This window comes from Podarcis vaucheri (genome assembly GCF_965113315.1).
Source record: "Podarcis vaucheri genome assembly, chromosome: 12".
Taxonomy (NCBI): domain Eukaryota; kingdom Metazoa; phylum Chordata; class Lepidosauria; order Squamata; family Lacertidae; genus Podarcis; species Podarcis vaucheri.
In genome coordinates this window covers 34,911,979-34,929,828 of record NC_138750.1, presented here as the reverse complement: position 1 = coordinate 34,929,828, position 17,850 = coordinate 34,911,979, and the positions used below count along the sequence as shown (strand labels likewise).

The 17,850-nt window shown below is 40.8% G+C and overlaps 1 protein-coding gene across 7 annotated transcripts in view; it reads right to left on the bottom strand.

Annotated features, from left to right (window-relative positions):
• Positions 1 to 17,850, bottom strand: part of ICA1 (islet cell autoantigen 1) — a 64,118-nt gene that overhangs the window by 34,130 nt on the left and 12,138 nt on the right. For 4 of the 7 annotated variants that reach the window (XM_082193943.1, XM_082193948.1, XM_082193942.1 and 1 more), the window contains exons 2-6: positions 16,168 to 16,206; positions 15,668 to 15,839; positions 13,400 to 13,472; positions 11,521 to 11,644; positions 8,987 to 9,185 (exon numbers count right to left, since the gene is read on the bottom strand). In XM_082193943.1, coding sequence (XP_082050069.1) covers positions 8,987 to 9,185; positions 11,521 to 11,644; positions 13,400 to 13,472; positions 15,668 to 15,839; positions 16,168 to 16,184 — 585 coding nt within the window. In that variant the 5' untranslated portion in view covers positions 16,185 to 16,206. The remainder of the gene's footprint in view (positions 1 to 8,986; positions 9,186 to 11,520; positions 11,645 to 13,399; positions 13,473 to 15,667; positions 15,840 to 16,167; positions 16,207 to 17,850) is intronic. The other 3 variants (XM_082193946.1, XM_082193945.1, XM_082193947.1) reach the window with 1 other exon arrangement.

The following is a 17,850-nucleotide window of genomic DNA, read 5'->3' as shown; positions in this document are numbered from 1 at the left end:
CGTCTTGCGAAGCACGGTCAAGTTGCAACTGCACCTCTTCAAGCGGTTTTAAGAAAAAGGAAACAAACTTGCAAGACATTTTCGTCTTGCGAAGCAAGCCCATAGGGAAATTCATCTTGCGAAGCAACTCAAAAAATGAAAAACTCTTTCGTCTTGCGAGTTTTTCGTCTTCCGAGGCATTCGTCTTGCGAGGTACCACTGTATATAAATAAAATGATTAGTGATGTATTGCACTTATTATTGTGGGCTTCTAACTGAACCATGCTCCCACAACTGCCAATATGTAGGACAGGGATGGGAAACTTTAGGCCCAGCAACACGTGGAAGATAAGAACTACCATCATCCCTGACCACCAGCCATGAAGGCAATGGCTGGGGCTGTTAGCAGTTGGATTCCAACAACATCTAGAGGGTCAGAGGTTTCCCACTCGTGATTTAGGAGATGCATCATGCATATCACCAGAATCATCTGCAGGGCCCACAGAGCTACATTCCAGTTTTATGCACCCCAAGTACCTGAACAGCACAATGTGTTCACTTCTCAAATTATGAACATTTATTGCTCTACCAAGCAGATAGGACAGTCTTCCCATCTTATGGAGGAACACTGCTTATAGCCTCCAAGTACCAGCTATTGCTTTATAGAAAGTTTTGAGTGTTTACAGTCTATCCTATGCATCTTTATGCAGAAATAGCTTCCACTGTATTATGTGAGACTTGCTTCCAAATAACTCTGCTTGGATTGTAGCACACGCCACCGGAACAACTGCATCCTTCTCAGCTGGAGGGATGCAGCAGCTTCATGCACCAGCCCCTCGCTGCTTTTGCAGGCAGCATGGGACCTGCAGGGCACCTGAGTTGCCACAACCCTTCTGGGCACCCTCGCAGCCCTGGATCATCCCAGCATCAGACAGAGGGGCAGCACCATCTCTCCGATGCTTGGGGGCCATGCTTCACTGTCTGCCTGGCTGCCCCTCACGCCACCCTGCAAGCCCAGCATCACTTTGTGAGACTCGCAAAAATGGCATTGAGCTTGCAGGACGTCTGAGCTGTTGTGCCCTTCTCATGTGCCCGCCAAGCTCCAGCTGGAGGGCAGCTGAGAAGGAGGTAACAGGCAAGTGCCAGCCCCGCGCTCCTTTTGCGAGCAGCACAGGGCTTTCAGGACACCTGAGCTGTTGATGCCTCCTCAGGCTCCCTCCTGCTGGAGGGTGTCTGAGAAGGATGCAATGGCTCATGACGGGTAGAAAGGCGCCCACCCTGAAACCTTACCGGGGGTGCACCCCCAGCCCCCCTCATGCTATGCCTCTGACACTGAAGCAAAGTCAAGAAGAGTGAGCAATTATTGCTTCTCAGATTTAGCAAGCAGCTCACATTTATAAATATTCACACTATAATGTAATCAGATATTACATCAATAGTTTAATATGAAGTCAACAGTCAGATAGCAAAAAGAAAAGAAAAAAGAAACTTCTAAAATATAATTTCATGATTAAGGTTGAGAAAGCAACCTAAGGGCATTCTGTAAATCTACAGCATACCTCTCTTGGATCCAGCTCCAATATTTATCTTGTCCACACTGGCTATAGTACAACAGCAAGTATAGCCGTAATAGTATTGATGATGATAAACCTCTAACATAGTGCATTAACACATTGTTTTCTTTATTGTTATAGTGAAGATCTGAAATACAGTGACTGTTTAATATCAACAGAAAATCTTTAGAGGTTGTGAACAACCCCAAGGCAGATATTTTCCCTTTGAGATGTAACAGTGAGCTGGTTTGAATTCATCTTAAGAAGCTGAGATATGGCCAAGAATTTTGCCAATGTATGCAGCCCATACACAAGCATGTGCCAGGAAGTCTTCAACTAACAATGGTTTCATATTTCTTCAAAAAACACTACAACAACAACAACCAGTACACAATAACCAGTCATTAAAAAAATAATCCAGGAAAATGCAAGCTTTGGAACAATTCGGGATATTAAGCCACTGTTTGAAGTTAGTTTAATAACCTGGCTTATTGCAGGTTCCTGGTTTGGACAAAATCGGAAACTATGTTTAATAATGAGCTGCCCAATTTTATTGATTGCACCTCAGATGAGTGAAGGGCTTGTGCACACTACCAAAGGGCTCCTTTATATCCCCATTTATTAAGCCAAAATATGATTATCCAAGCATTCCCAGTGACTCATTCAGGTCTCTGTTGGGGGGGAACATTGATACAGAAATTGTATTATTCACTGTAATACATACATTGAATTCTGCTGGATTCTGCATGTGCCCAAGGGTTTTAAAAAGAGCCTGTTACCCTAGTTTCACTTGCATCACAGAGCAAGTGGGAATAACTGGAAGAGCTGTGTATCTACAATACCACTTTTATTTTAATTCCATTCATTAATTTAAAAGCACTTCTCCTAGAACATCATTTCAGTTTTCTATTTCTTAAGACTAAAATGGAGCAGATGGGGAAGGAAATCACTCAAGGGCATTCGGTCTACAGTTACTACAACATTCTAAAAGCAATACATCTTAAGATGATGTAATATGTTCCCAGAAGCTTGCTTCTATTTTTAAAGAGCAGTTTTCATTATGGATTTGAAGGGCATCTCTATCACACATTATTACACTGCTTTTAACCTATGAACAGCAATGATGTAGTCCTCCCAGCCATTTAATACATACTAAGTGACTGCAGGTAGACAGTTATTGATCATAGAGTAACTACAATGCTTTAACCAGTAGCCCTGCTATGGCAATTAAAACTCATGAAGTATATATGTTTGCGTTAAAAAGATTCTTAGAGCATTCCTCTAAAGTGAATTTTCCTTTCCATTCCTCCTTCTCTCCCTCTGGGTAATCAGTGAGTGAAAAGATCACAAGCTGGCCAGACACAAGAAGAAATTCATTGTCTCCTGTTCCAAAGCAACTCTTTGGAATGAAAAGGAGTTTGACAAATGACACTGACCAAGGATGAGTTTGCAGTAGGGGTGTTCCGTGGCGTCAGACAAGCCCTTAGCTGCAGTGGGGTGCTTCTGGGCTTGTCAAAGTGAAGCAGGTTCTGTACAAGGCACCCTACAAAGTACCCCTCCCCAAGGCCCTTGTGGTGGCCAAAAATGAAACTACAAATGACTGCTTAAAAAAACCTACACCTTTATCGTCTTTCATATAAGGAAAATACGGGTGTGTGTGTGAGTGAGAGTGAGAAAGGAGTGATAGGAAGAGCAGATGCCAGGGTGGAGAGAGGGAAAGCTCTGTTGTGACTGACGCGTCAAGTTTGTAAGTGGAGGAAATTATTTTACCCTGACTCACATCCCTTTTAGTTCCGCACATACACACACTCAAAATCAACTTTAAAAGGTGCCTAGCACAAAAACCTCTGGGTCAATTTGCCTGAAATTTGACAGTTTCTTATCTAGGAGCACCTTTCTCAAGTTTGACATTTTCAGACTATTTCTCCAAGAAACCCTAAGGAACATTAAGTGGTATCATTTTGACCACCCCTAAAATTGAAAAGGTTGCCCTTGCTGGAAAACAACTGCAGCTATCAAATTGGCAGGATTTACCTCCTCTGAAGGGGTAGCAATTGGTTCAACTTTGGTCCAATTCTACAAAGAAATAAAGAAAAGTTATAGATGGCTCCTTAAAAAAACCTCCTCAAATCTTAAGAGGAGACCAACACAAATAACTCTGGAACTGTTTGCTTGTAATTTGTCGTGCTTAATCCACTCTGAAAAGGCTACAAATTGCACTCACTTCTATCAAAAGGGGGAAAACGTTACAGTTGTATTTTCTCTCCCAATAGTGAATTGGGGCATTGTGTAATTTCCCCCCCAATGCAGACTCCCTCAAAAGGCTGTGGGCTGAGTATAACATGCATGCTCTGCATGCAAAGGATCCCAGGTTCAATCCTTGGCATCTCTAGGTTAGGCTAGGGGGAAACCCTGCCTGAAACTGAAACCCTGGTGGGGCTCTGCCAGTCAGTGTACCCAGTACAGTGGTACCTTGGTTCTCAAACGCCTTCGTACGTAAACGTCTTGGTTCCCAAATGCCAAAAACCTGGAAGTAAGTGTCCCGGTTATCAAACATTTTTCAGAAGCTGAACATCCGATGCGGTTGTCGGCTATTGTTTCCGTGGCGCCTGCACCAATCAGAAGCTGCACCTTGGTTTTCGAACATTTCAGAAGTCAAACAGACTTCCAGAATGGATTAAGTTTGGTGCTTTTGTTTTTGCTATTTATTTTGCATTTTTGTTTTTGAGGCTTTTTCGGTTAATTTGTTTTTGTGACTGTGTGGAAGCCACTTCAGCTACTGAATGGATTGTGTGACTGCAGAAATGGATAAAAGCCCCCCCCCCTCCAAACAATGACTATCAGCAGTGCAGGTAAGAAAAAAAAGTAGTTTTAATTTTTATCATCTACAATACTGTCTTATTTATTTTATAGTACAGTGCATTGATTATTGCTTTCATTTTATTAGATAGTAAAATTAGTCTCGTTAGATAGTAAAATTCATGTTAAATTGCTGTTTTAGGGGTTGCTTCTAAAAGTCTGGAACAGATTAATCTGTTTTGCATTACTTTCCATGGGAAAGCGCGCCTTGGTTTTGGAATGCTTTGGTCTTGGAACGGACTTCTGGAACAGATGAAGTTTGAGAACCAAGGTACCACTGTACTCAGCTAGATGGACCAATGGTCTAACTTGATATTTCCTATATTTCCTATGTTTTCAACAGAGGACCCTGATAGTGCTAGGTTGAGTTCAGGGCCCCAACCACGTAGCAGCTCTTTGTAACTTATTGCCATGCACACTGTGCGAGACACCTCCTCCAAATTCTGCACAGAGCAAAATGTACATTTTGCAAATTGAATTTGCATGGTTGCATGTGTGAGTTTCTCAGGATACTGACTTATGTGTACAAATGCAGAATGGTGGAAGACACACAGCTCTGGGTTTTTACTATCACCTGAAATCCATAAAATGGCATCCACTGCTACACAGAGCCAGAACACTTTATAAACCTACTAGCAAAATGGCTGCCTGACATAAATAAGCAAAAAAGGAGAACATTTGCAGGTAGGAAAAATCAGCTAAAGCCCTGCTTTTGCTCTGTAAACATGACTGATGGCAGCTCTGTTGGACTGACAATTTTTCATCTGCCAGCTTTTTTCAACCGACAGGTAACTCACCAGTCTGTACTGATGAAGGTCCAAAGAATAGAAATAGCAAAAACAAATAGGCCAATAGAGTAAAGCATTTACCCCCACCCAGCTTGAATGCAGAAAGAGAGAGAAGACAATATGCTTCAAGAAATGCAGCTCCTTTCCCAGTAAGTTTTCATTGTAGTGCAAAGAGCATGAAAACTGTCATACTGAAAGTTGCCATCCAGTAATGCTTAGATTTAAGTTGGTGGAATGCTACTGAGTACCTACATAGATTCTCCTTGTACTTCCTAACATACACAGGTTAGCTGTAAAGTTCAGATAGGCAGATCTTTCCCATTGTTCCGTGTAATTTATGGAAAGAACAACAAAAACCCCCACACAAAAGAAGGCAAAGAGGTGCCTAAAATGTATGAAATTATATGTTGCAATTGAGGGCAGGAAGAGAAAGAGGAGAAATGAATGGCTGGCATTTCTCTTGGCTTGGCATAATTGAGGAACAAAACAAAAAAGGCCACGTGAAGCAAAATACCCTGTATTTTGAAACTGCTATCATTCAAAGCAAGTCTTGAATGCAATTCTGTAAAAGCTTTAATAAAGCCCAAACATTAAGTGCACATTTCTGATAAGTCCTTAATGGGATACCAGGTCCCATATCCTGTTTCAGATAAAACACCTTAATCACAAGGATATATAATCACAATATGTTTATACGCATATATAAACATCTAAAGTGGGCCTAAGCATGCAGTGGGCAACTTCCCTGTAGCACAGTACAGAACTGAGCATTCTTGATCTCAGTAACAATGCCAAAAGATATTTGGGGCTATCTAACTGGAGTAGTGGAGAACCCAACAAAGCAGCTGGACCCCTTAAACACAGGGATATTGCTTGCCCAACATTCAGTAGTTGGAATGCCAATGTGTGCACAGCAAGGATAAAACCATCACATAAGTCACTCCCGAGGAACTATGAAAAAGACTACTGCTCCCTTGCCAACTTCTTATGGAACGTACTCAGGTGTTTTGCAGTAGGTACCTTAACTAACAGATTTGTAACATACTTAGGAAATTTACTCACCTTTCCCTAGTGCTTTTTTTCTTAAAAAATGTTTAGGGGTATTCTCATTTTCCTACTCATACTGCCCCACAATGAGGCCAAACTTAGATTCACAAAATGTTTTGGGGTATGTGTACTCCTGCGTCCCCCCCCCTGAAAAAAGCACTGCCTTTCCACCAACACACCAAAAATGAACAAAAATCCCATCTACTCCGGGGCACTCAGTTCTACTCTACCTTCACTCTTCTAAAAATAAACATTATTCAGCAATGAGGTCTCGTCCACGCTTCCACTTGTCCTGCTGGTTTCTCCTGGAAAACCCCGCTCTTTACCTCTGATTTGGAATAAATGTTAATTGTTTTTTCTGTGGATTGATGTTTGCTCCAATTCAGTGTTAAATAGTAGTTTTTTTCCTGGGGAAAGCAGTGGGGCAAATGGAAAACTACTCAGACCCATGTCTAGAAAGCAAAGAAACCCTCTTGGACCTGTGGGACAAGCAAAGTGTGGACGAGCCCCAAGTCAGGTATGCTCAATGACATTACTGGGTATAAACTTTCATATTTGCAATTATGTATGTATTGCACATGGGAAAAGACAATAAATGCCAAGTAACTTTATTCTGACCATGTTCTCTACTGCAACAAATGACTTCACTTGAAAACAAATTGTCCCAAATATGCCAGAATTAAAAATGTTCTAATAATGTAGTAACACACAACTTCCATTCACCCAATCATAATAAAAAATTGCCACATCGCCTGCATTGTCAACTGCATTCATCATGATTAGGAAAAGAATTTACAGCTTTTTCTTTTCCTAGCACATCTACAACCTCCTGAACAAAGACAGGAGTGCAGTCCCCCTTGTTATGATACAAATCCTCAAATAACTTGAAAGATCTAGTAAAATACTGCCACCCAATGGCACAAATCAGAGTTGCACACTAAAAGACAAAAGCAGCTCCACTGCCCCTTCAGAAAAACATGGAAGTAGTTCTCTGTTAATTCTCATCAAGGAAACATAAGACATTTGCTTATCAAATTTTCAACTGTGAAGCAATGCAGATGTCCACTGCTGTTACAGGATGTGCTATGTAAAACCTGGTGTCCAGAAGAGGAAGTTAGCTTCTTCAAAGTTACAGGGTGTTTAGCTTGATGTTTTGTATTATAAACAATTCTAAAAGGCAAGTTCAGTAAGAGTGGGAAAAGGTTCAGAAAAGGGCAACCCAAATGACCAAGGGGATAGAGCACTATGAAGAAAGGTCACGGCACTTGAGACTTTTGAGTTTAAAGAAAAGGAAAGTAAGAGGCAATATGATACAAGTTTATAAAATTATGCATGGCATGGAGAGAGTTGATTGACAAACGTTTTTCTCCCTCTCTTAGAACAACTCCATATCAACAAGGTTGCAGGCCTTCAAATTCAGGCCTGAATTCTTGACAAACCAAGAGTCTCCGAAATGATGGCAGGGCATGTAGCACATACCGTAGATCTGCGGCTCAGATTTGCCCCAATCAACCAAACATCTTTCAACCAGACATTTTCAGCAGAATCTGGCTACACAAAATGTCCTCTGCCCATCTCCAGAGACCACTTAGCCAGCTATATGTGTGTGTGTGTATATATATATATATAGAGAGAGAGCGCGCGCTACAGATGCCTTCACTGCATTGTGAGCTGAGAAGCAACTTGTAGCTCAGGAGGACTGGACCCACTGGGGACTCAGCTAAGGTAAAGGGAGCCCTGACCATTAGGTCCAGTCATGGACGACTCTGGGGTTGCGGCACTCATCTCGCTTTACTGGCTGAGGGAGTCAGCGTACAGCTTCCGGGTCATGTGGCCAGCATGGCGAACCAGAGCAGTGCATGGAAATGCCGTTTACCTTCCCGCCAAAGCGGTACCTATTTATCTACTTGCACTTCGTGCTTTCGAACTGCTAGGTTGGCAGGAGCAGGGACTGAGCAACGGGAGCTCACCCTGTCGCGGGGATTTAAACCGCCAACCTTCTGATTGGACTCAGCTACACAGCTGCAAATAAAACACTTTGAATGTGTTGTAAAGTGCAATATGCAATTGTGACACTAGATGGTGACTGTGAGCTATGGCAAATTCAATGCATTTTTCAAAATGATTTTTAACAAAAGCATTTTTAAAACGTTTTTAACATGTGTGTAGATTCCACCTGGGTATAGAGGCAGAATCAACAAAGAAAGCTAGCAATCAATAGTCTTCATGGAAAAGCACAGGCTGCATGCATCTTCTATAGATTGCAATCTATTATGTTTACCTGATAGTAAGTGCAATTGAATTCCTCTCAGGTATAGTATTGCCCAGAGGTTTACCTAAAACATTTATATCTGTCTTTCCTCAAAACCCTAAAGAGATGCCTACTATGGTAATATCTGATCCATTTTGTGTAATATATTATGTATGTTTACATATAATCAACTGTAATACAGTTACTTATAGAGCATTCTTTATCTACTCTTAAGTAAGTCCCATTAAATTCAATGGGACTCACACACATGTAAATATGTATAGGGTTACACTCTTAGGAAAACATTTCTGATAGTTGCATCTTTCAAAGATGGAAAATATATTCACTATCAGATGAACTGTATCCTGCCACATGGGAAAGATCAATTTATGATTAATTTCACCCTCAGTGCTAGATGTTGAATTATATTTCTCTTACTGGGATAAAACCCATGCTCCATTACCATTTCTCAAGCATTGCTCTCTAGCAAATGGTGGGAATTTTCATACCTTCCTAAACTTCTCCATCTGTTTGTAAAGATCAGGATCCAGCTCTTGAGACACATCTTTCATCCACAATAAAGCTCCTCGGTATTCAGTTCGGCACTGCTCCATTCGATTGACCGTCAACCACGTATCGGAAATAGCTCTGTACCTAAATGTCTCCACTTCTTGGTATAGCCTGCACAAAGGAGTGCGCAATGCCAACCTGTGACCAAAAAAGCAAAAACAAAAATGGCAAGTGTAGGGACTCCTGAAACCAAACCAAAAGAGACTTTTTAGGCTTTGTTTTGATTAGCAAACCAGAGAGACAAAGTGTTGCTAGAAAGGAAATGCCAACGGAAGGAATGCCAACAGGCAAATTAGAATGGACCCCCTCCCCCGCAAGGTTCAGTTCGGATGGTAACATTTAGGACAATTTTTTCACAAGTACGCAGCACACAATTTCTCGATGCAAGAACTGATTTAGCAAATCCATTTTTTCCTGATTGCTTCTGGTGTATTAAAAAAATATTTAAGAAAGCATGTTCTCACTAACAGTTCATTAATTTCCACACTCTCAAAGACTGAAGCTTTCCTTCAGAATCCTTAAAATGGCAGAGAAGCTTTATAACCTGTTGAAATGTAACCAATTAATTAACAAGACAATCCTATGCCCATCTACTCAGAAGTAAGTCCCACTGGGTACAATGGGCCTTACTTCCAGGAAAGTGATTGTCGTATTGCAGCCTAAACAGAATATTTATTATATCAGTTAGCAGCCCTAGTTAATTTGAACAGTATGCTGGTGCTGTGGTGAAACAGCTAATATTTAATATGCAGACGCAAGGTAAAAGTTATTGGCCATGTGGATAACAGGCTAAGCATTCAAAGTATGGAGCCAGTCTGGGTGAAAGATGAAAGTTCCCTCTTGCAGTTTCTAGAATATGGTTCCTATTCCATCCTGAGATCAAGAGAAGCCTTCCCTCCAAATTACACACCTTGACAATTCTCAGAATACAGCACACACTACCTTTTTCTGCTATCACTTATCTGGAGATACAACAGCCTACTTACACATAGGTTCACTCTCCATTTAAACTGGAGCAAAGCTAGTTTAATCAACAAAGAATTCCGGTTTGGTGCATGCATGGGTGACCTGGCCATCAAACTCCTGAATATCTCAAACTACTCATAATGGTATACAGTATCTCTAAGCATTAGGAGACACAAAGGATTCTTCCTTGATTGGGCGTTCCATTCTGATGTTCCTGGTTCACATATCATTTATACTAAATTATACAAGATAGCACTGGTATTGGAGCGAACTTTTTGTACTCTGTCCTAGGCTATCAACTTCTGGCAATGCGACACCATCCACCATCCAAACAGGCTTGCATCTCTTGTGAAACACATGCCTCACAAGATTGCTCTGGTGGGTCCACACCAGTCCAGGATTTCCTTGCCTCTGAAGGTATCCTTACCTGGCCAATGATCTTGTGTGCAATCTAGAGCTGGGGGGACAACAGTAGCTAGTGAGATTGTATAGAACAAAGCCTTGTCAAAGCATGCTATCAGGAAGATATGGCAAACTCTTAAGGTGTTTCCAGCTGATAGGTTTTTTGGACAAGGATGGCTTCCCCCTGGCTTGTGTCCAGCAAGGCTGAATACCACAAACCAAGGAACGAAAGCTGTTCTATCCTCCTGACAATGAAGCTGTGATACCCTGGTGTACCCTGTCTCTAGATACCAACCTGATCACAAGGATACAGATGAACTCTTTGATGAAAAGAAAACACCATTTTCTAGTTAGTGTTGCATCATACTAAACCAGAGGATGGACATACACATTTGAAATTGATGCCAAGGAGTGTAGGTATATGATCATACTGGAGCTAAAATGAAAAGCGGAAAGTGTGTATGTGGTTAGCTCCTGGGTCAAGAGGAAATACTTGAAGAGGGACTGTCCTGTAGAGGCGAGTGGGGGAAAGAAGTGAGTATGGGTCCCTGCCTGCTGTACTTAAATATAGCTGTTGGTGTCTGAGTTTATCTGAAGTGCCTGGAGTCTTTTTTCTGAGAAAGGGAGCCCTCTTAGAGACAACACATTTGGCAAAGACTCCTGGCTTTAACAAGCCAGAGGTAAAGATGTGTCAGAAGGCTGAGCTGGAAACTGAGAGGGATCCTCTCTGCAGAAGTGGGTGCATGTTTCATTAGCTCTTCAAATCAGAGAAGGAATTAATCTTTTAATTTCCTGCCTATTGTAGATGCTGCCTTGAACTCACTGGAACAAGGACAGGATAGAAATGTAATATATAAATGATATTGAGGAAGAAAGACACCCCTCCCTCCCCCCCCAAAAAAAACACAGACAAAAAATATAGCCAGAGAGCTTTCTTGACTTCAAGCTACCAGCAGTCCTTTCCTGCTTTTTATTGGGGTTCCTGGGAGGCTGGAGATAGAAAAAGCTTGAAACCTCACGTGGGCTTCTTGTGCAGGCCTGCTTCAGAAGGCAGGGCAACGATGGTAAGCTATTTCATACATGAAGTCTCTCCAGTCAAACATACCTTTGTTGAGAGGAAAAGCAGAGGGCCTTTCCTGTAGCTTGCATCATCTTGCCCGCTCTGGTTTTATCCTGAGAGCCTTGGGATCGGAGAAATTTCCCCAATTCATTTTCTTCTTGAGACAGAACTGAGATTAAAAAAAAGAGAGAAAGTGGTGATGCACCACTAAGTTTAAAGAAGGGAAATGTTGCATTGCCCCCATTATTCAGGTCACAGAATAACCCTCCAACATAACCCTGCAATTTCTAATTAACCTTCATGAATCCCACGCACTTACGAAACAGACGACCGGGTTCACTTCAGCACATCCCTTCATGGGCTCAGTGTAATGTAACAAGAACTGCAAAATGACCTCTACGCTGAAAAGGCAACAGGAGAACGTGCTATTTTTTGCTTGAATAGAGCTATAAGCTTGGTGGGATCAGATGAAGTAGACTGCTGTGACCTGACTACAATACCTAGAATTTCCCTTGATTGTTTTACACTCTCTTTCAACTCCTTGAGCCTGATGCTCAAGTGACAGAAGTTCACAGGGGCTCGTCAAATGGATGCTGATTGAAACAACTTGGGCATCATACACCCTTCAGTTCTATTCCCTCTGTATATTTGCATTTTTTCATTTAGAAGATTTGATTTCACAGAGTTTGCATTTAAATTAAGAAAATGTTCTAAAATATTGATCTTTTTTTTAAAAAAAGCAAACTAAGGCAGGGCAAAGCATGTCCTACAGGTCCGTACACAATAGCAAATGTGAGGACCAAATTAAAAGGTATCAAGTTATGCAATCTCTCAATGGATGATTTTTACTTTTTTCTATTTCCTTACATTTATATCCTACCTTTCTTCCATCATGTAACTCAATAAGTTACTCAAGAAGTTTAAGTGGTTCCCAGGTAGTCACTTATCCACTCACTGATGATGATGATGATGATAACACCACCACCACCAGGCTGGCTTATTTTCAGCAGGTGAGTGGCCTCCTAAGCCTTCAGACCATACTCTGGAACCATTGTTTTGCTTGAACAGCTAACATTGAAAAACAGGTACAGGAGGGTGCTGCTTCAAGCAGAGGAACAGAGGATACCCCAAATTGCTACATTCAAGTTGCTTTTGTTCTCTGCAGGACAAAATATACAGCCCCCCCTTTCTGCCATAAAAAGCAGCTTGGAGGGGGGTGCACGCTTTGACAGGACAAACAACAGGAGGAGAAAAAGTTAAGCAGCTCTCTCACACTCTCTACCACAGCCTCTGATATTGCATTTCCTTTTTTATATATATAAGAACATGCTAGGGAGACATTTCTCATGTTTTCTGTGTAACACAAAGATTGGACCAGTTTATCAATCTTGGGGCTGTCCCTACTATCAGAAAGAGTGGGGTAGCTGCCTTAGGCAGCAGTTGGGGTGAGGAGCAGCAGTGCTGGACCCTTGTCATCTGTCCTAAGGCACACACCATTGCTGGTCATTTCCCTTTGTCAGCAGACAGAGCTCTGTGTGTGATGTGGTCTGCTCTGCACCTAATAAACTAGCCCACACCCCTTAGGTGTGGTGGAGGATGCTGTCTTGTCATCAACGTTGAAGTAAGATTTAATTGCAAGCATGATTTGCATATAGAATGGGGAGAGGAATCTTATCTTTGGCCTCAGACAGCAAAATCGCTTGGACTGGATCTGATCAAGTTCGATGTAATATCATATTTTTCTTTGTCATAGTATTTGTTTCCGCCAAATGTACAAAGCTATCTTTAAAGCCTAGACTGATAAATAATTTTAGTATCAACTTGAACTCTGATTAATGCTGCAGAATACCTCACAATTATCTTCATTTTACCACTGATTAAGTTAGGCTGAAAAGGCAAGGCTAACTACAGCTAAAATACTTACAACAAATCCTTTTTTGATATAGTTCAATTGCTTTAAGTAAATCCATACACGTCCTCTGAATTGAATGGAAGAGCTGAAATGAAACATAAAATACAAACTATTGTTGAGACAGGAGACACAGAAAAAACACTTTCCTTAAAACTATATTTCCCTTCAAAACAGTATGTTGCTTCTGAAACCTTATCAGCTTTCCTTGCCTATGAATTCATAGTGTTTTCCTCCAATGTACAACATCACATGTGCAGCAATTTTCTAATACAATTCCTATATAAATACAAAGCATGTAGATGGTCTGAGCAAATCAGTTTGTCTCACGGGCATTTATGCTCTGTGATATGTTCTCTGCCAATGAAATGCAACCATGTTTACAGTATAGCAGGAAGGCCATTCTGTGCAAGGAATGTGACGGCACAGATTTTAAGAGGTATAATTAAGGTCACAGGCAGAAAGTAAATATGTAAAATGTAATTTGCAAGCTGGAACCACTCCAAGAAGTAAACACTCAAACTATCCAATATTTCCAGAGATGAGGTTTATATTATTTTAGTTTTAGAATTTCTCAGGAAATAAATAGTTACCAAAAAAAGGGGGGGGAAAGGGAGTCCAAATCAGACATCAACATTTGCCTATTTAAAGAGAGACCAGAGAGGGATGAACAGGTTCTCTGTTATCTATGCTAATTCTATAACACTGCTATGCTTGTTTTAATTCTACCATTAGGTAACGAATATCCTTTAAAATCAGTCTAATAGAACTGTGGAGTTGAAAGGGACTCCAAGGGTCATCTAGTCCAAGCCCCTGTAATACATGAATATTGACTCAATCATACATGACATATGGCTATCCAACCTCTGCTTAAAAACCTGCATGGAAGGAGAGTCCACCACCTCTCGTGGGAGTCTGTTCCACTTTCAAACAGCTCTTACTGTCAGAAAGTTCTTTCTGATGTTTAGTTGTTTCTTGTAACTTGAACACATTGGTTTGGGCCCTAGCCTCTGGAGCAGCAGAAAACAGCTTGCTCCATCTTACAGCCCTTTAGATCAGGCTCACTCAACCTCAGCCCCAAATATGTTTTTGGCCTACAAGTCTCATGATCCCTAACTAGCAGGACCAGTGGTCAGGGATGATGGGAATTGTAGTCTCAAAACATCTGGAGGACCAAGGTTGAGGAAGCCTGTTTTAGATATTGGAATATGGCTATCTATCTCTTCTCAGTCTCTTCTTTACCAGGCTAAACATATCCAGTTCCCTCAACCTTGCTAATAAAATGGAAAAAACATCAGCAATTGCACACCAAAAGAAGGAAAGGAAATGGCTGAAAACAGACTTCTATGGCATAACACTGATTTATTTGCTACATTTGTATCCTATTCTTCCAAGAGGTTGGGGACACTTTTTTATCTTTACAACTAAATCAGGTACATGAGCCAGAGGACAGTGATTTCAATTAGGTGCATGTAGCTGTTTCTTGATTTCTCCCAACGTAGTTTCTCCTGCAGTGGTGCAGCTAAGCTATCCAGGCCTAAGTCCAGGGACTTGCAGCTCAGGGGGCTCTCAAATTACCACCCAAAGAAAAGGAAATGGTGGAGGCAGAGGCAAACATCAGGCCCAGCACCAGCATCTAGGCTGGCATGGGCAATCTGAAGTTCACACTAGTTGCCACAGTATCCTTTCTTTCTACTTGTTTTGTTTTTTTAAAAAAAATGCCAGTGGGAGGCCAGCCAGACACATAAGGGATTACAGATGCTCATTTTACTATTCAAAGAATATTGTCCTTTTCTACAACAAAATCTGTTTATCATCTGGGAAGCAGAAGCATACTCCATTTTATTCCTGTATTCATGATGGTGCTATGCTTTAAGTGAGTCTTAAAATGAGAAATTGCAAGTGCTCTGTATATTTTTTTCATTTATCGAGGTTGGTAAATGTGTTGGGTTTCTTTTCTTTCTTTCTTTTTTGGTGCGGGGAGGTCTGCTCTAACTTATCAGGAAAGAAAAAGCAGTTGGAAAGTACAGAATGGTGCTGGGAGGAAATAAATGTTAACAGCTGCACCACTGTTTTCGTGCCTCATGAAATGCCATATCCAAGGGTCCCTCTAACTTTAGGGTGCATTTGAGGGCTAGAGTGGCAAAGGGAGCTGCAACAGGGAAGGTAGGGTTGAAAAGCCGCAGGGCATGAATGGCTTTTTGGAACCTGGCCCAATTTTTGTGACCTCCTAACATAGGATTTTCCCCCTTTGTGAGGAAATATCTGGGCTGCCATGCCTACCTCCAGTTTTGCATCCAGATCTGCATCTGAGGCCACCACATGTTCATCCTCCTTCTTTCCTGTGACTTTGATAAGAGTTTGTTTGGTCTTCCAGTATTTCTGCTGCATTTTATTGACCACAGACTTCTCTTGGCCTTGGGCATACCGATCATAAAATTCCCTTGAATAACTGCTAGGAAGCAAGATGCTAGTTTATTTACAAGAGATTTAAGAGACAATTTGAAATCATGTAAGATATCATATAAGCAGCATTTGATGCAATATCTCTGTCTGTATTTACATTCCTTGTACAGTTCTACCCTGACTTGCATTTTCCCAACCTTAGCTCCTACTACAACCACCCCAGTTTCCCTGGCTTCTTCATACTTAGGGGTATGGATAAACTATTCTGCAGCTAATACATAATAGCTTGAATTTTTTTTGGTCAGTTTTAAGAAAGGCTGTGCCTTAACTTCGTTACTGCTACAGATACAGATACAAACACAGAGAAATCTACTTACTATTTGTGGTCGTCCATCTTTTGTTATTTTCTTCAAACACTATGAAATAAGGGGAGAAAAGCACAGCAAAATGATTGATGTGATTATGCATCCCAAACCTTTGTCGTGTTTATACTGTTTACTTTGAAAAATATAATGCATAAAGCAGTTTGAAATTATAGAGGGTATTTCCCAAACCCCTCTGTGTTGCAATATTATCCATTTCTCAGAGAAGATAAATTCTTGCATCCTCAGTGAATCCCAAGGATTCAGCTAAGTTCACGTATGGATAACGAAGTTCTCCTTAGTAAATGTTATTGCAGAATCATCACATTTTCTTTTGCATCAGTTGATGAGATCATTTCAGTTATGGTAGCCCTAAACCATGGCACAGACAACATTTAGCTGACAGATACCAATTATGCACTATATAGAGATATATATCACAGGATATATAAGGTATAGATATTCAGCAGTTTCACTATAATAAACAAACAAGAAAAATAAGCTCTTTTAGGGCCATTTTTGCCCCCTTTTGTGCCACTTCCTGGTTCATGGTGATGCACATGTGCGCCATCACACATGCCTTGAATGCATGTGAATGGGGAGTTGCCTGTACTGCCCCTGGCACTGCTGGATATATACTTCATTTAATGTTGAAAAAGAGAGGGGTTGGAACACATCTAACAACTCACATAAACTTTCAGGATGAAAAGATAAACCCAGTACAGGTACAACACTAGATGCTTGCAAATCATTAGGTGCAAATATGGAACCTATCTTATGAACACATGCCACACCCACCTCTCTATGAAGAAATTTTATTCCCTCCTTCTTTCCAGTTAACCATGATGCTACATAACAATTACACCAACACAAACTATCATCAACATAAACCAGGTTCCCTCATAAGCCACCTCAAACCATGGTTATATTTTGGGCTAGTAAAGCACTAGGGGTAGTGTTCGTCCATATCATGCTAAACATGGTTGACACAAGGAAATGAAGGGTGAGGGGAAATTGTTCCAGAGAACAGAGAAGTGAGAGCTCATTACTGAAACTGGATGTCCATGTGCAAACTGTGGTTTGTAGAAGCCAGCATTACATCTGCATCCACGAATAAAGCTAGCAAGTATTATTTTTTAATATATATTTAAATATCAGTAAGAGACAAGGAAAATTACCTTTTCCATTTATACTGTCAGAAAACATTTTCAAACTGTCAGAAAACATTTACCTTTGGAAACAGCATTTTACATGAAAATAGGCTTTTTCAACTATATAGCAATGATTCACAGGATTGTGTAATAGGCTAAACATCAATTTAAGCCCAGATATGCTGATGGTATGTTTTGTATGGCAGCCAATTACCAATTATATTAGTTTCGTACCAATCATGATATTTACATTTACATGTACTCCCACTGCAGTAATGGAAATACTCTAAAAAGGAATGAATATATGTAAGATTGGCAATAACTATAACATGCTTTATTTCCTTCATCCTTGGGCTACCTTCTGTTCATTTCTTAATCATAAGGGTAGATGGATGTCTTAATCACATATTCTGGACTGTGACTTCTTTATGGATATCCCTCAGCTTCTCACAAAACAAGACGGCAGCTGCTATCTTGAATAAAGGCCAGGGGGGGGGGGCTGTTTCTGCCTTAGAGCTATTTCATTTCTTCAACTCTTGAGTAAAAT